The 21,471-nt window shown below is 40.4% G+C and overlaps 1 protein-coding gene across 1 annotated transcript in view; it reads right to left on the reverse strand.

The window, feature by feature from the left end:
* Nucleotides 1-21,471, reverse strand: part of MYBPC3 (myosin binding protein C3) — a 173,023-nt gene that overhangs the window by 114,261 nt on the left and 37,291 nt on the right. Inside the window, exons 8-10 of the mRNA XM_089675793.1 lie at nt 13,747-13,803; nt 1,793-1,959; nt 516-648 (exon numbers count right to left, since the gene is read on the reverse strand). Of these exons, the coding sequence (XP_089531919.1) occupies nt 516-648; nt 1,793-1,959; nt 13,747-13,803 (357 nt within the window). The remainder of the gene's footprint in view (nt 1-515; nt 649-1,792; nt 1,960-13,746; nt 13,804-21,471) is intronic.

Here is a 21,471-nt window from a genome sequence, read left to right on the forward strand (position 1 = left end):
AACGGGCCCAGAATAGTTGAAAATAATTTCTGTAAACCGTAGGAGCCATTTTCAAAAATTTTCAGGGACATAAAAACAATCAAATTCACTCATCCTTAATGTTGAGTTTGAGCTGCCCTCCACTAAATCTGTGGTAGGAAGGGTTGCCACGTTTTGAGTCCTTCGAGTGGTAAAAATGGCTTCCTCTGGTGTTCTTCTTTTCTGCAATGTACCACTTCTCCCTTTTTCTAAAGTTGTGTTGTTATATATTTGAAAAATTTCAATAATAACATTATGGACCAAAAAAAAGAAAATGGCTTCTTCAGAACTTTAACCTAAGGTATCATAAATCAGTATACTGAGAAGCCGGATTGTTCACTTTTCACATTACTATAACCAAGAATCCCTGCATTATCTGCCTCTGGTTTATTGTGCATTGTTAACCCAGACACCATTAAATCCACACCACTTAAAGGAAAAGTAAAAATTCTTTAACTGTTCCTTAACACTTTTAGGTATTGGTACTCTTTACTCACCTTCCAGTAACACGAATCTCTTGGCCATTCTTTAGCCATTTCACTTCTGCATCAGGATTGGCTACTTCCACAACCAGCTTCATCTTTGAACCCTTATCTACTTGGTAGGCTGGATCCAGTTTCTTCAAAAAAGCTAGTGGACCAATGAGAGAGCTTTGGTCAGACAACAAAAAGTCATATTTCTGTGCCATGCCCCCTTACACAACCTCAGCCATGGTGCAGGTGATGGAAATTGTATTTATTTCTTCTCAAGATGAGCTTGTACTAACCCTACTATGAGATATATCAGCCAGAAACTGAAAGACTTTAGTCTGAGAGGCTTTGAAGTTCTAATAAGATCAAAGTTCTCCAACACATTGGCTTGTTTTACATGGAGGATATGGTAATGTGAATGAATTTCCTGGACCCTTTAAACAAAACACCCATTCTAACATGGTGATGGAAGATGATGTTGTCAGGTTACGTGTAAAACTATACTTTCCTTGGCTGCCTTGGGGTGATTATCCAGACTTGTGAAGTCCATCCGGCTATCCCATCCTGTCATTGCACTTGCTGCTGCAGCCTTTCTGGATAATATGTTGACTTGACTGATGTCAATAGAAACTTTCAACTGGGGGGTGGAGCCATGCCGGATATGTACAAATTGGTTGCACATATTATTTGACACACAAAGACGTCAAAAGAGGGGAGGACAGGGAACATGTTGACCTGAGAAGCAAACACAATCAACTGGTCCTTTCATAGCAGGGACAGCTGATTAAGGACAAAGTGTTTTGTGGTGCCACAGTAATTGGTGGCCTTAGTAAAAGGTAGGTGTTGTCTTAGACAACATGGTTTATTGTGACACATTTTACATATATATAATAAAAATGGATTGTAAGAGATTAAAAAATAGCATGTCAGCAGCACAAATAATTTTTAGCATTCAGCTTACTTTTAAATTAGCACAAGCAATTTCACAGTTTTGCATTCTCCCAGAATTGAATTCCTTTGCAGCTCTCTGCATTCGGTGAAATAACATCTCAGAGCTGCAAAGAAAGTCGATGCTGGTCGCAGGTCTGAACTTAAAGCAGTTAGATTGATAATGACTGGCAGCTGTCACTAACTGCAGGTCCTGCTCTAACTATGGTCTAAATGGGTGAGTATTTTCACTCAGGGGCACCTGCTCAACATATATTATTTGTAGTGACTCCAGGGCCGAATGCCACCTAGCCCAGACCTTCCCTGCCTCTGGAACCAAACACAGCTTAGGCGGGGATCTTTCATTTTCACCTCACCCTCGCTTTTCTTTTCCTCCTTCTTCATCTTCTTCAGACGTTTCAGCAGTCCACGCAGATCAGTGATACCATACTGGAAGGCTATCTTCTCGTATTCGGATGGTGGGGCATTACGAAGGATCTCCCATACATCCACGTCCAGTACGATATCTTGCTTTGCCTCATTACTGCCAAAAATCACTGTGTTAGTAAGCAGCTTTGATGCCCTCCAGCCTGTAGCACAGACTTGAGGATGAAGGCCCCAAAGCACTTGGCTACTAGTCTGACTTAAAGCTTTCAAGGCTTCTCACATAATGCAAAATGTGCTGCATCCCTGTACTAGGATAAGTAATAACAGTTCTTGATTAATAACATACCACAGATATACCAACCCCTCAGCTACCAAGGTTAATTAATTACATAGAAATAGAGATGTAATTTAGTTAGTAATAGTAGTGAGATCCCACAAATAGAAACTGGTTGTTATAATATATCAAGCTTTGGCTGGTGCTCAGAGCAGAATTGATACTGTGCCTCTGTATACATTACATAGTAAAACGTAACCAGAACATGTGTGTGTGTTTACGGGGGTATTAATCTCACAGTCCTTCATGTCGCCATGAACAGTAAATCCTTTTTTATATAGAGAGGTTTAAACCTTTCAATCAAGGGCTCTCTTAAAAATCTTACTCTATAAATACCTACTTCTACGCCTTCTATTTTCAAGGATGTATATTAACTTATATTATGGTTAACAAATAACTTAATACATTAAAATATATTAAAGCCCTTGCCACCTATTGGAGCAGCTGGTTAGTCCACTGGGAATCAGATTCTTTCAAGGCCTTGATGGGACGCTAATCAATAAGCTCTTTCTCCAATATACTGGAAGGGCCTTCCTCACCTGTCCCCTCCCCCCTCCCCCCTTTATTGATGGTCCAACTATTGTGGCTTCTGTTAAAAGTATGTGACCCTATAACTGAATAATTACAGTACATTAGGGCTTGACCATTATATTTTTGCACTCCTCTTTCCCTTCGTCCTCCTATCTAATTTCTTCCCTCTTCCCCCATCCTCCCCATTCCCTCTTTGCTCGAATTGTCACTTGTGGCCACTGTATTGTTTAATGTTTTGTAACTGTAATAATTAAAACTGGATAAAGACTAGACATGTGCAATTCATTTAGTTTTGATTCATTTTACCACTGAAAATTTAATTTTCATAAGTTCAGATGTATCCAAATCTCCAAACAGGCACAGAAACAAATGGCAACGAATCTAAAAAAAATTATAACGAAATTGACGAATGCATTTGTTTCATTCAGATGACATCACATGATGCGATAGTAGTTGGGGTCCATGGGGAAATTAATTACATTTTCGAATTTGTTCGATAATTTTAATTCAGGTAACAGATGGATCTGAATTTTGTTCAATTTGTTAATTCAAATGCACTTAGTGTCAGTCAATATTCTCCAATCAGCTCATGCCATTTCTCTTGGTGGGTTGCACTAGCATCTAAAAATATTGAATCTGTCCAATTTGATAATATGTCAAATATAAAGCAATCTTCTGACACTTTTTTGAATCCACCCAAACCAATGAATATATGAAAGTAATGCCATAGATACAAAACGAATTCTGAAAACGAATCAGGTCCCCATAACAGATATGACAAAACGAAATTCTTCAATTAACGAATGCATCTGTAATGAAACAGAAACTTCTGGCGTGCACATGTCTAAAAAAGACATATTTGAGCCAAAAATGCATAAAAGCCCAAATAATCCAGCAAATTATATTTAAGGTTCATCAAAAAGGTGTGCAAAGTCTAACAGTGCATCTGCTTTAAAAAAACAACCACAACCACAACCTGAATAGAAAGGCCTGTCCCCTGTCAGCATGCTGTAGAGAAAGGCTTTCTGTATGGAAAAAGTGGTCTCTCTGCAGAGATCCAACATGCCCTCTACCAAGTCAGAGGTAAAGATCTGCAAACAACAAAACACTTTTCCTGCTGGTTGAGGAGCTCTGGCTCTGAATCAGTAGGGGGAGAGGCAGACCTCTTCAGAGAGACAACTGTTCCGACACAGAAAGTAATAGTCCTCTGCTGCATGTTGGCAGAGCACAGGCTTTTTTACTTAGACTATTGTCGCTTTCTAAAATACTTTAACTGTAAGACTTTGAACACCTTTTGTTTTGGCATACCTGGAAAGTATTTACCCGAGAATCTGGTTGGGCTTTAAAGAAAACAAAAATTTGTGGTGCATTGACATTTAAATCCTAAATGAGTGGTGAATGTTAATTATCATAACCCATCTAACCCTTAGGTGTTGCTAATAAAGGGTTTTTAGCCCTGAAAGCTCACTGTTGAGAAACACTGCACCAGGTTCCAGGCCTACTGTATTGGTAAGCATCCCCCATGAAATAAACATTTTGGATATTTGTAAGGTGCTACAGTTGCTGTTTAAGTATCTTTGTTTTGTGTGGTTTGTGGCACAAGAGTTTTGTGGTTGGTTATCATGAGTTTCACCACGCCAGCTCTAGTTTTTTACAAAATATGTCTAAACGTACTCAATCTCTTTCAGTTTTTCTTCTCTTTTGTTCACCCTTGATAAGTCAGTTTAAAGAGGACCAATCACTTTGCCCATTCAGGGTAGGACAAATGACAGGTTCTCTTGGCAGGTCATAGCCCCAACCACTGAAACTCATCCTAGTGTGCTCCCCCGCTGCACCATGTATCTGCCTGAGCCCTTGGAAATGTCTGATTCCTTGAAAATGTAACTTGTTCCCCTTCCTTCTAAGATGCAGTTCTTAGCCAATAGCCTGGTCCAAGCAGTCAGATTTTTTTTACCAACTGTGTCCCATTGCGGAGGTTTCTCTTCATGTCCTGTCCAATAGCCAAATAGGAAATGAGAGGAAATCTCTGGGAATTAAGGGAATTCCTTGGGGACCCCCAAGTCACCAGCACTAGTGTCCCCATTGGCAGATTTCCCCTCTATCTCTTTTCTGGGGACAACCCAAAATTTGGGATTTTCTTTTACTTTTGCTTTCAATGATAATGGCAAACAGGACAAACAGAGGGTGAATCTCCTTAACGGGGCACAGGCAGCAATTAAAACTGACAGGGGTTCTTCTAATCAATCTCCACTCTATCCAAAACTAAAAAAAGTTTTGCCTTTAGTTATACTTTAGGAACCACCTTATAAACAGAAGATAGATTCCACATATGTTTCAAATTAAACTTTCTTTTTACCACTTGATTTTACCTAACAGCAGGGTGTCCCCGTTTTTGTGCATGTCTATTTCCTATGTGTGGGGAACTGGAGAATATAACACAGGTACATGGTAGAATACCTATTTGAAGAACTGTAATTACAAACCATTTTATGGCCTCATGGGAAGACCATTATATATTATGGGTCTTACCGATTTACAGAACGCAGGAAACTGCTGGACTTGCAAAGAAGTATTCAGAAAAAGCATGCATCGGAAGACAGCGCCCAAATCACCGAGGGCAAAAGAGAGCAAGACAAGTCAGTGCAAAGCAATCACATTCACTTGCTGAAACCAGGCCAAGAGGTAGACACAAACGTAAACACAACTTCTCAGACATGCACTAAGCAAAGGCAAAGAATGATGTCATCGCATGCAAAGAGAAAATTCGGCAGTCAAAAAAAAAAGTGCAATCCAAAGATTGGTGCAATGCAGAGACGTATGCAAGTGATACTAGACAAGCCACTGTAACTTCTACCACTCTAAAATAATAATTCAAGACATCAGCAACCCTGTAGCTGTGACAGCATTCTAAGAGTCTGTGTGGCTAATAGGCATGGCAAAACTGTTTGGCATCTCTAGCTGTGGACAACTTTGAAGATAGTGACCACAAAATGCAGACAATGACGTATGCCTAAAATGGTAATGTGGCACCCTGACGCCTGGACAGGTCTAAGTGCTGCTTAACTACATATCTCTGGTCAGTCCAAGTACCAGCATCCTCGACATTCCATCCATATTTGCATATGAGTATTAATTAAACCTGGTGGAGCATTGATATTTGTATGAACAGTAACTGTTTTTGTGCACTGAGATAACAGGAAGTGAGAGTATCTTCTTGGACAGTTTTCAAGGGATGAGGTGTTTCTATTGCAAGATTTCCCATAACTTCCTGTTGAGATGACAACTAAACAGCCAACAGGAGCTCAAAGAAGTCTACTTGTCCTCTCACACATACCAGCCATTCTGGCCTACATCGAAGTAAACAGTCTAGGCATGTATGAGCCTTTTCAATTAGGCTGGGCCTGAAAGCTTGCCCATTTGGTTCTCGAAGTTGGGTAAATGGATTTTTCTAAAGTATCAAGTTGACACAGAAAATTAATATTTTTCTGTATTTATTTATATTATTTTTTTTAGAAAATATAACCATAACCACAATTCACTTCACATTGTGCTGTGCTAAAATGCACAGAGATTGTGGCATCCAATTTAAAGTGATGCTACAGTTCCATTCATTTGTGGCCTTCCCATACTCAGAAAAACACTGATCCTCAAAGGCAACAGCAAATCCCTCACAAGGGAATCCACTATGTGTTATTTATGTGTGTGAATCCTCAAAGCTGACCTGGGCTCAAACAACCTTATACTTCAAACAGTGTGAGACAAGTCATCTGAGAATGATGTAGAACTTATTCATTACACAGCTGTTCCTTAGCCCACATATACTTTGTCATCCATTTTTCTGCTGAGGTGCATAGAGGCCAACTGTAGAAGTGGAGGAACAAGATATGACAGTGCAGCTCTTTTTGTCCCTAGACTTTACTCCTTGCTCACTTTAATCAGGGTGGGCATCGGGACTGGGCAGGATATGTCCTGTGAGGCCTGAAGAATGAAGGTTTCCTTTGTATTTTCATATGTGCAAAAAACTTCTTAAAGGGGTTGATTGCAAAAGTTATGTGTTTTTACTTATTGCTTTGTCATAATAAACTGAAATGAATTCCAAAATTTTGGAGTCAAACCTTGGATTTTAAGAATAGGTTTGCTCTAAGGTTTCTTTATACACAAGATAATGATCTCATGGCTCTGGGGGATTGATTTACTAAAACTGGAGAGTACAAAATCTGGTGCAGTTGTGCATGGTAGCCAATCAGCTTCTAACCTCAGCTTGTTCAATTAAGCTTTTTACAAATAAACTGGAAGCTGACTGGTTTCTTTGCAGAGCTGCACCAGATTTTGCACTCTAATTTTAGTAAATCAACCCCTAAGTGTCTAAAAATGCTGCTGGACAACCTGTTCATCTGTTCATAAAGATTAGAAAGCCTTTCCTTATTGTTTTGTTTGATTAGCACCAGCCGTGTGGTTCTCTCTTCCTCCACTTGCCCCTCTCCACTGGAATAAATTTGGATGCTTGGCAGAGCAGAACTTACAAGTCTATAAAGTGATATGAAGCAGTCAGAAGAAATTTTAGCCAGTGGGTAATTTAATCCTGCCAGTACATCTGACTGTTCCCTAAAATTAATGGACAACTTTAGGTTTTATGTAGGAACTTAGGAGCCCTGATACAGACCAGACTTCATAAGTATAATATTCTTACACTTGCACATTTCCTGTTGCTGACAAACATTTTCCTAAGTGGGTCATCACAGTATAATATACACATTTGCTCTAATACTGCTGTCTCAGCTACAGAGTTTGCCATCACATGCTCTGTGCGAACACTCTCAGTTGTTTAAACATAGTTTACACATAGTATATCGTCATATATAGTTATCCCTTTAGCTCACATTCAGTGTTAGAAGTTATGACAGTTTTGCTTACAACGATCTAACCAGTTCACCAGTGGTGAAAATGCCCCTCAAGGTCCCTGATGAAGGCCTGACATTGGATCACTATTCCCTAGTCCTCAAAATGTACTGCCCACCCTTTCAATAAGTTGCAAACATGGCACCTTTTTTGAAGTGACTCTGGTCAATGTAATGGCTGAGGCTAGAGGACAGTCTCCGTCACCTTTATGGCTACTTCATTTTAATTTCAAGGACTATGGAAACTTCCAAGACACTAATATTATCAGCAGATTATAAGTCTCTGTTTTTGGAAAATAGCAAAATCTGAGAACTGTCCTCTAGCTTTTAAAAGCTAATTGAAAAATTGTGACTTTTTTAAACCCTTATGGGTCTACTTGAAAGTCATCTAGAAAATATGAAAAAAGTAATATGGGAAGATAAGAATAAGGAATATGTCCTGTTTTATTCAGAATGGCATATAATGAAAGCATACAGACTTAAATAAAGGGAAGTGAAAATATTGTTAGGACCTTGGACTTCATGGGCCTCTGCGTCACCAGAACAGGATGCAAAGGGAAATGAAGAAAAGCCCAAATGAACACTACAGCAATGCTACTCAAAATATAAACAATATGACTAAAGTTTGACTTTAGGTATTCAGTTGCATTTACTCTCTTTTTTCGGAGTTAAAGTAGATTTAAACTACTACATTTAGTAGACATGTTATTTTGCTCTCATAAAATACAATTTTCCCCTCTTATCCATCTTTTTTTGCATCCTAGTGCTGCTGATCTCTTCCAGCCCTGTTCAGCCACTTCCTGTCTACATGCACCTACTCCGGCATTGTTCCAACATTATTGCTCTGAACTGGCTTTCTGATCACTACAGTGGACCATGCTTGCCTAACGAGCGTTAGAACTGCCACTGGGATGCATGTAACATCATGACAATGCAGACGCACAACTGGTTGGCAGTTGTCACCATATAGCAGGAAGTGGCTCAACAAGGACCTTTGTGGCAGGATCACTTGGTATTATATTTTTGAACGCTGCAGATTTAAAATATTTGAAAACAGCATTTGAAATGACATTAACATGTTAAAGTATAAAGGAGATTTTTAGTGATTGGGTTTAGATCTACTTTAAGTGTAAGTGTAGACACCCGTTTTTACCCAGAATGACTTGCTCTTTCAACATTGGTTCTGCCATCCACATTTTTTTCCCATTTCTAGTGGCGAAGGATATATTGTGATGAAGGATATTCTAGTGAAGTATATATTTAAAAAAAAACAGTGTGGGAGGTTTTAATATAGTAACACAACCCTTTTTTCAGCCTATGATGCACGCTATCCTATTACTCATTGGATTTCAGCTGTCATCTCCTCGGAGAGGTGTCTCTCCTTCCAAGATATAGACGGATGAGTTACATGCTGTTCCACAGTCTCTCCACTTACTGATGAGAAGAATGGATAGAGCGGTCACTCAACACAGTGGCATCAGAGGGGTCACTTGCTTTAGATAGAAAATGAGCAGAACCAGTGCAGTTGACTCCTTAAGTTAAAACTATTAAGCAGCATCAGAAAACGAGTAGCAAAGCATTAATGGGTATTGCCGGTCCCCAAACATTGGTCAGAGCCACTTGCATTATTACGCCAGGCCAAAAGCATCAGTAAAGCTTAATCACACATATCATGCATATCGCATAAAACTTACTCTCTGTATGCAGGATGAAGGACAGCAGAAGATAGGAAAATGACAGATACAGAAGAGAAGAGTGATAGCATAAAGAAAGAGAGGAAATACAGAAGGAAACATGATAGAAATAATTACTCAATAGCTACAAAACAAATAAACTAAGGGATGCAGAAATCATTTCTAGACAGCAGGACTGAAGGATGCAGCAAGCATTGCTAGAAAGCAGGACTGAAGGCTGAAACATGCATTTCTACACAACAGAATAAAAGAATATGGTAAACATTGCAAGAAAGCAGGGCTAAAGGATGCGTCAAACATTGCAGGACAACAGAGTGGAAGGATGCATCAAAAATTGTAGGACAACAGAGTGGAAGGATGCGTCAAACATTGTAGGGCAATAGAGTGGAAAGATGCATCAAACATTGTAGGGCAACAGAGTGGAAGGATGCGTCAAACATTGTAGGGCAACAGAGTGGAAGGATGCATCCAACATTGTAGGGCAACAGAGTGGAAGGATGCATCAAACATGGTAGGACAATAGAGTGGAAGGATGCATCAAACATTGTAGGGCAACAGAGTGGAATGATGCATCAAACATTGTAGGGCAATAGAGTGGAAGGATGCATCAAACATTGCAGGACAACAGAGTGGAAGGATGCATCAAACATTGTAGGGCAACAGAGTGGAATGATGCATCAAACATGGTAGGACAACAGAGTGGAAGGATGCATCAAACATTGTAGGGCAACAGAGTGGAAGGATGCATCAAACATTGCAGGACAATAGAGTGGAAGGATGCATCAAACATTGCAGGACAATAGAGTGGAAGGATGCATCAAACATTGCAGGACAATAGAGTGGAAGGATGCATCAAACATTGCAGGACAATAGAGTGAAAGGTTGCATCAAACATTGCAGGACAATAGAGTGGAAGGATGTATCAAACATTGCAGGACAATAGAGTGAAAGGATGCATCAAACATTGCAGGACAATAGAGTGGAAGGATGTATCAAACATTGTAGGACAATAGAGTGGAAGGATGTATCAAACATTGCAGGACAATAGAGTAGAAGGATGCATCAAACATTGTAGGGCAGTAGAGTGGAAGGATGCATCAAACATTGTAGGACAACAGAGTGGAAGGATGCATCAAACATTGTAGGGCAGTAGAGTGGAAGGATGCATCAAACATTGCAGGACAAAGAAGTGGAAGGATGTATCAAACATTGCAGGACAAAGAAGTAGAAGGATGCATCAAACATTGTAGGACAACAGAGTGGAAGGATGCATCAAACATTGTAGGGCAATAGAGTGGAAGGATGCATCAAACATTGCAGGACAAAGAAGTGGAAGGATGTATCAAACATTGTAGGACAACAGAGTGGAAGGATGCATCAAACATTGTAGGGCAATAGAGTGGAAGGATGCATCAAACATTGTAGGACAATAGAGTGGAAGGATGCATCAAACATTGCAGGACAAAGAAGTGGAAGGATGCATCAAACATTGTAGGACAACAGAGTGGAAGGATGTATCAAACATTGCAGGACAAAGAAGTGGAAGGATGTATCAAACATTGCAGGACAAAGAAGTGGAAGGATGCATCAAACATTGTAGGACAACAGAGTGGAAGGATGCATCAAACATTGTAGGACAACAGAGTGGAAGGATGCATCAAACATTGTAGGGCAATAGAGTGGAAGGATGCATCAAACATTGTAGGACAATAGAGTGGAAGGATGTATCAAACATTGTAGGACAATAGAGTGAAAGGATGTATCAAACATTGCAGGACAAAGAAGTAGAAGGATGCATCAAACATTGTAGAACAACAGAGTGGAAGGATGCAGTAAACATTGCAAGAGAGAAGGACCGAAGGATGCAGAAACCTTTGCAGTGCAGCAGGATGGAAGGATGCAACAAAGATTGCTAGACAGCAGGACTTAAGGTTTCAGAAAGTGTTGATAGGCAGCAGGATTGAAGGAAGCAGCAAGTGTTGATAGGCAGCAGGATCAAAAGAAGCAGTAAGTGTTGCAAGAGAGCAGGACTGAAGAATACTGCAAGCTCTGCAAGACTATGAAAGGAGGGCAGCAAGCAAGCTGCAGGTACAATAACTGCAAGAGTTTGGAGTGTCTGGAACACAACCAGTCCCAAAGCCAGCTAGACAGGTGAACAGGGAGAGGATAGGGAATGTACATGGAGCAAAAGCTAGATATAAGAACATAGGAAAATGACACATGAATATGAAGCATAGAAATCATGTCAGTTACCAGTGAGAAATGGAAAAACAATCAATATAGTATGATTCATCTAATACTGTTTTCCTTTTACTATGAAAAGGAGTGTAAAATCAGCTGTATAAATAGCAATGTTCAGGCAAATGCAACCACTTTCTACCAGTTTTTAGCAAAATCTACTGAACAGCATAAAGCAGCCTACTACCAACCAATTTGATTGCTTTACAACAAAAACAGTTGGCGGCTTCTTGCATTGTTCTGTTTGGTGGTCTTTGTGACTGATGGATATTGCAAATGGATGCTTTTGCCAGCAATTGCAAAGTCTATGGCCAATGTAATGCTGCCACACCTTTGGTAACCAGCTTGTGATTTAAAAAATGTTCTAAATAATATAACCTGCCACCACCTGTTTTTCCAACACTGTGAAAAGATCAGAAGTGTTGGTGGCAGACTGTTTGATGGAAAGAGGTTGAAATTACCCTAAAGAGACTCACTTTGCCCATTCTTTTAATGAACAGCTCCCAACCACTGATAATTACTGTCGCCACACTTCCCCGCCACTATGTTCCTGCACTAAAGCCAAGAGACCAAACCCTGTGTAAGCTTTGTTTTGGATGCTTTTAGAGCTTACATAAGGTTACCCACTTGAGTCCTGGGCATATTTCTCCCTTAATCCTCCAAGAGTGGTTTTTCATTTTGGAGATGTCTTGGTTCCACACATTATGCCTTTCAGCAATTGAATCTACCCTAACCTACAATATTGTTTTCTTTGGGACACTTATGGCTTTAATTTGGTGGTAGATTTGTACAAGAGTATTTTTTTTTTAGGGAAAAAAAAAATTCTGGTAATTTTTCCCAATGCAACAATTACGTAATTGACACACCCCTAGATATTACCCCAAAAATAAACCATCAAATCTGCCAATTAAAACAACATCACATAATGGATTTTGTGCGTAACATGGCAGATTGGTAAAGCTCAAAGACAATGTTTGTGCCTAATGCTGTCTGTTATTGGTCTAATGCTGGCTGCAATCAGACAGCGATAGATCACTATAACAGTGGTCTATTGCTGCAAGAAGCCACTGGACAGAGCTGCAACAACCCTGACCCAACATCTCTACTAAGAGAAAATGCCATGGCATCACTTGTGACATTTCTATGCTCCCAATGAGAAAAACAATATGGAAACATTTTGTTTACATTGATGAGCTACCTGCACTCATTTGGAGTACAGTGTAGCAAGATCCTTAGTGCTGGATTCTGGTTTTTAATGAGAGCTGGTAGTTAAAGTCTACACTTCCAACAGGGAACCGCAGGAACCGCAAAGTCTCAATGCGTTTTCAAAATAGCATTGGGAGAAATAGCCGCTGTCCCTGTGCCACTTACAATGACACCTGGAATGCAAGTGGTAATTTACTTTCTCACCTTCCCCACATGGCAGTTTTCAGGCCTATTGATTAGCCCTTCAGGCCTGACCACTGTATATTATGAGGAGAGAAGGTCACCAGCTCCATCTTGTCCCGAAGTACTGCATATGGAGCAGCAATAAGGAAGCAATGCAGCAGTGAGGAAGCACTGCAAAGGTTTAGTATCAGTGGTTGTGGGGGAAAGGGTTTATTTACGCGAACCTATCACTCAACCCTAATTGGGCAAACTAACAGTCTCTTTACAACTTCCCAACATAAGTTTCATGGTGGTATATTTGTAAAAATTTCTGCCATGGGTATATTATCCTATAAATGATTTGGTTGGTAGGAACTATACAGTTAGTTTCCACACCCATTCAGCTACAAAGGTGCAATATAATCTAAGGCAGCATTACAGGACCCCATACAAAGTTACAACAGAAGCCCTCTGCTGTTCTTCATAAGTTTCCATCTATGCAGGTGTCACACTGATATGTAATCCTGACTGGAAACCATTCTACAACTTCCATGTATTACAAGACTGACAAGAACTTTTAAAGAAGTGTAAACTTTCTGCGCCAGGGATACGAATACTGTGTGAAGTTGACTGAGATAGAATGTTGTATCAATTCAAAGAATCCGTGTAAGGTGATACACGGTATTATATTTATGTCTCATATGTCAATGGGAATTCTACATATGGCATGGAGGGGAAGATGGGAGATTGCAAGGAATTATAAATATCTATATCAGTGACAGGTTACTGGACACACAGAAGTGTTTCCGGAAGGTGTTGGATTGGTATGGATTTCGAACTAGGATCCACTGGAGGGGAGTGTACTGCCATCGTACACTAACCTTTTTTTGAGGAGAGCGCTGAAGTCCAACTCTCCGGCTTCTTCTGCTCCGTCTCCACTAGAGAGAGAGTATCATGAAAAGAAAGAGGTCAATAATGCATTTTAATAATACATTTTACAATACATTCCCTGTTATATCTTAAATGGAAAGGAAAACATAATATTGGTTTAGAAATGTTCAGAGTTAAGTGGATCACAGACTGATTATCTCCCAGGTCTTTAAACATCTCCAAGCACCCACGGGGTAAACCTTCATCTGCCTTTAACACATCTGGAACGCTACACATCACAGCCAAAATCAGAGTGTCACCTGTCAAACTAAGTTCTTCATTTATTCCTAAGGAGAATTTACTAAAGCGAGTGGGTGGTAGCATCTGATGGTTGCTCCTTAGGAATACATGAAGACTTTACCTTTGTCAGTGACACCATCAGCTCAGAAAATCTTCTGTGACATTTTTCTTAAAGGATCAGTCTGGCCAAAAGGGATTTTTTTAGTTATTGGTACAACCCTAGTGGCTAAGTCAGCCTCTAGCTTCCATTATATCTTGAATTCTTCAACAAGTTCTTCCTTACATTATACATGCCCCTGTCCCTGTCCACTTAGGAATTTTGGGTGATACTGCACACCTTTGTGTGTTGTAGCTCCTCTTGTTACAGTCTTAATAATATGAAATATATGAAAAAATACAGCAGTTAGAGTGGGAGTTCCTCATAATAGCCACAGTAGGTGTCGGTAGAGATTTAAGGGCCGACCAAGATTTGATCCATCTATGGGCACGATGATTATACTCAAGTCGATCCATCGATCGACTTAGGTACAACCAACATGTCGGATTTTAGCATGCAAATATTACCAGCTATACTCATTGTGTTCTCCAGTCAGAGATGGTGCCCCGTGCCCCCCTTCCCCGCCCGGAGACCACGATAGCTCAGTGGGAGGGATTCCACCATCAACACTGACTGTGTTGGTGAGGGTATTGAATGATTTTCTTTCCTGTGGTTGCAGAAAAGAAAATCTTATAATCTATAGCCTGCCTATGCCACCACATTCTAAAATTCCCTTTCAACCTACTCAGTGAACTTACTGCTGCCCCCACACACATTGTATCAAGAGGAGGAAGTTGCACATGTCAGAATCAATTGATTGGAGCTCACAGTCCTTACCAGAAATAAAAAGGCAAATAAATCTGATTCCAATGGATTTTCTAACATTGACATAAAAGTAGACTAAGTGGATATTTTGGGGCATATTTATAAAAGCACAAAATAGTCTGTTTGCCAAACCATTTGCTGTTCATTTGCCGTCAAATGCCCTTTACATTGGTGGGTCCCTTTTAATGCATGTATGGATTTCCTATTATTGGAAGAGAAATCCACATTTCTGTGACATTTGCTGTACTTATAATATTGCGATTGTTACAGTCACCAACCACAACCTGCTTGCTGGAATTCTTGGCTGTGGATGGCAAATCCTTGATTTCATTAGTGATTCACCTTACAGTGTGTGCAAAGGCAAAACGTTTACTTGCATTGGATGGAGTATAGAGGGGTTATACCTCCTGTCAAGTTTTTATTGCTGTCCCCACTCAGGACAATCACGTCTCTCTTTGTTCTGGTGACTACTCTCACCAAGACCGAAAGTTTGGGGAAATCCAACATTTTAGAGCTGTAACCAGAACAAGAGGTGATGGCTAATCTGCTGATGGGGCCACCTGTTCTGCTAACAACCAAGAGGGAAATTCCAGGATAGGAAGTAAAGGGAAACCTCACCAACAGGACACAGATAACAAAACAAAATAACCTGTAAATATCTTAACCCTTCCTCTATCCACAACCAAAAATGTAGGCTATATATATACTTTATTACTAGCAAGGCAAGTTATTGTAACAAAAACAGCATAAAGCTGATTTGTTGTAGGATAAGTAGAACCTTACAGTACTGTGACATGCACACGTGAACTCACATTGATAAAACTCAGTGTTAATGTGTTAATGTACATGTATATAAGGATAGCAATAGGCAAGTGGAATACATTTTACAAATTATTGGCTTGTGTTCTGATACTTTGGGGGGAGTAACTAAAACTGGTGCACATAAAATCTGGTGCAGCTCTGCATAGCCACCAATCAGCTTCCAGGTTTTATTGTCAAAGCTTAAATGAACAAGCTGAAGTTGGAAGCTGATTGGTTTCTATGCACAGCTGCTCCAGATTCTGTGTACTCTAGTACATTTGTTTTTACAAACTGATTTCTGTAGAACTTTTTGCGTTGTGGAATATTTGATCCTGGGGAAGTGTCTGCTGCTTTGTGCATTTTTCTGCAATGGTAATTGTGCATTGTATTTGTGTGTAAGTGTAATATGTATATATGCGTGTGGTGTATGTGTCTCTTTGTGTGGTGCAGTAGCATAACAATATTCATGCCAGATTCTATTATTAATGGTATTTATATAGTGTTGACAATTGACACAGTGCTTTACATATATACATCAGTCCCTGCACTCAAGTATCCAATTAACCTACCAGCATGTCTTTGGAGTGTGAGAGGAAACTCACACAGGCACAAGGAGAACATGCAAACTCCAAGTAGGTAGTGCCATGGTTGGGATTCAAACTGATGATCCTAGTGCTGCCAGGTGAATGTACTAACCACTTAGCCACTGTGCTGCCCTTGCCATGGGGCCTGGGGGTGGAAGGGGGTCCCATGGGGACAATAGAAACATACAAAATCTGTTTGCATATAAAAAACACATCTATCATCCTCCACTACCTTTCCTTGATTTTAATTTATGTTAAGAGCAATGACAGTAGGGAGGTCCCTGGTGGCCTGCTATGAAGCTCCATGATCTGACTTGCCTTGTGTGGTATATTTGCCTGCATTTGATGTACAGTATCCCCCAGAAGTGAGTACACCCCTCACATTTTTGTAAATATTTTATTATATCTTTTCATGTGACAACACTGAAGAAATTACACTTTACTACAATGTGACGTAGTGAGTGTACAGCTTGTATAACATTAAAATTTGCTGTCCCTTCAAAATGACTCAACACAGCCATTAATGTCTAAACCGCTGACAACAAAAGTGAGTACACCCCTAAGTGAAAATGTCCAAATTGGGTCCAAAGTGTCAATATTTTGTGTGGCCACCATTATTTTCCAGCACTGCCTTAACCCTCTTGGGCATGGAGTTCACAGAGCTTCACAGGTTGCCACTGGAGTCCTCTTCCACTCCTCCATGACGACATCACGGAGCTGGTGGATTTTAGAGACCTTGTGCTCCTCCACCTTCCGTTTGAGGGTTTAGGTCTGCAGACATGCTTGACCAGTCCATCACCTTTACCCTCAACTTCTTTAGCAAGGTAGTGGTCATCTTGGAGGTGTGTTTGGGGTCGTTATGTTGGAATACTGCCCTGCGGCCCAGTCTCGGAAGGGAGGGGATCATGCTTTGCTTCAGTATGTCATAGTACATGTTGGCATTCATGGTTCCCTCAATGAACTGTAGCTCCCCAGTGCTGGCAGCACTCATGCAGCCCCAGACCATGACACTCCCACCACCATGCTTGACTGTAGGCAAGACACACTTGTCTTTGTACTCCTCACCTGGTTGCTGCCACATACACTTGACACCATCTGAACCATATAAGTTTAACTTAGTCTCATCAGACCACAGGACATGGTTCCAGTAATCCATGTCCTTAGTCTGCTTGTCTTCAGCAGTTTGCAGGATTTCTTGTGCATCATCTTTAGAAGAAGCTTTCTTCTGGGACGACAGCCATGCAGACCAATTTGATGCAGTGTGCGGCGTATGGTCTGAGCACTGACAGGCTGACCCCCCACCCCTTCAACCTCTGCAGCAACGCTGGCAGCACTCATACGTCTATTTCCCAAAGACAACCTCTGGATATGACGCTGAGCACGTGCACTCAACTTCTTTGGTTGACCATGGCGAGGCCTGTTCTGAGTGGAACCTGTCCTGTTAAACCGCTGTATGGTCTTGGCTACCATGCTGCAGCTCAGTTTCAGGGTCTTGGCAATCTTCTTATAGCCTAGGCCATCTTTTTTACATCCTCAGAGAGTTCTTTGCCATGAGGTGCCATGTTGAACTTCCAGTGACCAGTATGAGAGAGTGAGAGCGATAACACCAAATTTAACACACCTGCTCCCCATTCACACCCGAGACCTTGTCACATGACACCAGAGAGGGAAAATGGCTAATTGGGCCCAATCTGGACATTTTCACTTAGGGGTGTACTCACCTTTGTTGCCAGCGGTTTAGACATTAATGGCTGCGTGTTGAGTTATTTTGAGGGGACAGCAAATTTACATGTTATACAAGCTGTACACTCACTACGTCACATTGTAGCAAAGTGTCATTTCTTCAGGGTTGTCACATGAATAGTTATAATAAAATATTTACAAAAATGTGAGGGGTGTTCTTACTTCTGGAAGATACTGTATTTGTGTGTATGTGTGGTGTACATTTATGCATGTGGTGCATTTGTGTGTAGGTGATAAGTGGTGCGTAAATATATATGTTGTATGTATGTGTGGTATATGTTCTGTGTGCATGTACATACTGTATATGTGCGTGTGGTGTGTCTATAGATGTATCTGTACGATCAATTCCAATTGAACAACCCATCCTATACTATTTTTTATACACCAGTAGTGACTAAAGTCAAACTGTGAAATGTGCTGGTGCAGCAAGGATCAGACATAGCATGTGGTAATATATAGACATTACAAGGAAACATTAATCTTTGAGTGACAGGTGTAACACAAGCCTCCGAGAATTAGAGTGCCGTAAATTCTGTGCATTGAGCTGTGTACACAGGGCAGGGGACTTGCTATACATGCAGAGAACTGAGCGCAATCTTAGAAAGCCAGAAAACAAGTGAAAAGCTGAGTATTGCATGGATTCATGAGGTGCCAGGTGTATTAGAAACGCATGGTCTCCAACCAGTATCACAGAACTGGTTTGCATTGGAAATCTGAATAAAGAAGCAGATCTTCCATGACAGCTTACATCAAATTCTGGGTAATCATTTGCCCAGCAACTAACCCAATGGCAAGGAAAAGCAGTCTTCCTAATGAGTGATAAAATCTGCCCTGATACTGATTCTGGGTTTACACCAATCATATATGACCCCATATTTTACTATCACTGGTATGGCCCATGACAGCCCAGATGTCAGTTATAATATTTTTACTGCAGGCTATAAAAATGGAATGAGATTTCTATTACCTATTCAGTTGTGTGCTACTGTTTTCTGCCCATGTTTAGTATGCTAAAGCACTGTATATCAAAAACATTTATCCCTTTTGTTTAATTAAATTTTGTCTTTCACCTCTTTTTAAAAAAAATATATTTTTGTATTTCAGTGTTGCTGACCACCTGCTGCCTCTTTCAGATGCTTTCTGCCTGCATGTATTTGCTCAAGCATCAGCTGCACCTCATTGCTCTGAACCGGCTTCCTGATAGTGTCTACCAGGGGTGCATTTGACAGGTTGACAATGCACAACTGGGAGAAAGCTGTCAACCCACAACAGGAACTGCCTGAACAAGTACCTTCATGGCAGGACCGTGGCAGCATTATTCTAACCCTTTTAAGGGTTACAGGGCTTCTAAGCCAAATCAGAGCAATTCAGATTGGTCAGGAGCCAGCATATGACCATTTCGACCAACAGGGATCGCTCTGAATGATCTCAGAATGGCTACTGAAAATAAAGGGAAGAATAGCAAAGGGTTCAAATCCCCAGACCATGACACCAGCTGCGTGGGCACTGAAAGTCCATCACCCACCAGGAGGTATCGAGGGTGTATAGTGTTAGTTAATGTAGGGGTATGGAGGGTATAGTGTGTTAGTACACCTGTCATTTTTTTCTGAAAAGGTCAATTAAACCTTTAAAGTGTATCTAAAGCCAAAACTTTTTTTAATTGATGGAGTGCTGAGAGGTTATCTGGTTTTTGTTGCTGAAAACATGAATAAGCCTCAGCCAATAACACCCAGCCAATAAACATCATGGTTTTAATGAGGTCATATTGTGGTAGTTGTAACAATAAGTGCAAGAATGGATGTGATACACCAAGGTGGGCCAGATGTTGTACCTTGCCTTTTCTTGCATGTTTTGTCACTACTACTGCAATACAATCTCATTAAAACTGTGAGGTTTATTGGTTGAGTGCTATATTTTCTTAATTTGAGCTATAATATGGTATCACCCTTAGCTGTGCACTCCCAGGCTGTGGCAATAGGGTCAGGTGCTGGTTGAACTTGTTGCGGTCACCAAAATTTGAGCTGTCACCGGTGCAGGAATGAAAAAGAAATCTACCACTGGGAGAACTTGTTCCAATGATAAATGTTTAGAGCAGCCTTTTTCAACCCTTTTACCCCAAAGGAAACCTTGAAATAATTTTCAGGTCTTAGGGATCCCTTGCTAAAATTACTCCATTGGTGTCTTTGGGAAAATGCCCCTTACATTTGTGGTGCCCAGTGGGAAGGATGCTCCTCTTACAAGCATATGTAGGCACCATCACATGGGAGGTCAATTATCCACCACTCGAGGAACCCCCAGCCACCTCTGGAGGAGATCTATAATTCCATGGAACCCTAGTTGAAAAAGACTGGAATACAGGATTTCCCTCATGTTGGAGCCATTTGCTTTTACTTCTGTTGTGTCTACAAAACATAAAATAAAGGTAATCTCCCCAACAAGAGGGAGATGGTGAACAATTCCAGCAGGGGTTCTACCCTTACCCTACTCTATGCAAAAAAAAAATTAGGCTTTAGATATACTTTATAGTAAGGCAAACTATTGTCCTTACCCTATCCTCAAGGTACCCATAAACACGAAATGACCCAAAAGGCTACATGAAGAGATGAATGGTAATATCTAAAATGTTCTGCAGGAAAATTACATGTAGTCTAATGCACTAGGTTTTTAGCAACACCCTGCCATATATGGCCAATGCAAACAATACTCACAAGAATTGTCATTTTCAGAAATTGCACTTGGTAGCATTATGTGGGCAGAATGGATGTAGAGAGTGCTCAGTGGTTTTCTACTTTAAAAGCGCAGGATCATTCTGCCCCCCCCCCCCCCCAGTTTCATTATAAGGGCAGAGTTTTCATTTTCACATTAGGAAGGCATTCATTGGGAAGTTTTAGAAATGTTGCTGAAGCAAAGTTTGTCTACCTGGCAATGGATATCCTCCTTCTGGTTGGTCCTACTATGCTCCTGGATGTATCAGACAAGTTGTAGAGATATATTGAATTACACTTGAAAATGACCCCATTATTCCCACAATGCCCCTGGTATGTATTGTCTCTGAAGATTGTATAGACATGCTACAACAAAATTTCAAACATTCGTATGAAAATTCTGAGTACAATTGATGACTTGACGAATGTCGTTCGAAAGTACTTCAAAACTGTTTTTGTTTTTAACATTTGGTTTTGGAATGAATGGACTTTCCTTAATGAAAACCAAATACACTGCTAGAAAATATTTTGGTTAAGAAAAATTTGCCACCCTGCTCTCGAATGTTCTTGTCACTGCGGTCAAAAACGAATGTCGATTTGACCGCACTAATGATTAGTAAATTGAATTAATATTCTTAAAGTAAAATGTTTTGAACAAAATTCTACTAGCGTATGGCCAGCTTTAAAAATTTTGCAAGATTTTTTATTTTACCCTAAAACAATGTGTACAAAAACTAAAAC

The sequence above is a fragment of the Staurois parvus genome, unplaced genomic scaffold, assembly GCF_062004578.1.
Source record: "Staurois parvus isolate SC_StPar_1 unplaced genomic scaffold, SC_StPar_1.0 ptg000159l, whole genome shotgun sequence".
Classification (NCBI taxonomy): Eukaryota; Metazoa; Chordata; class Amphibia; order Anura; family Ranidae; genus Staurois; species Staurois parvus.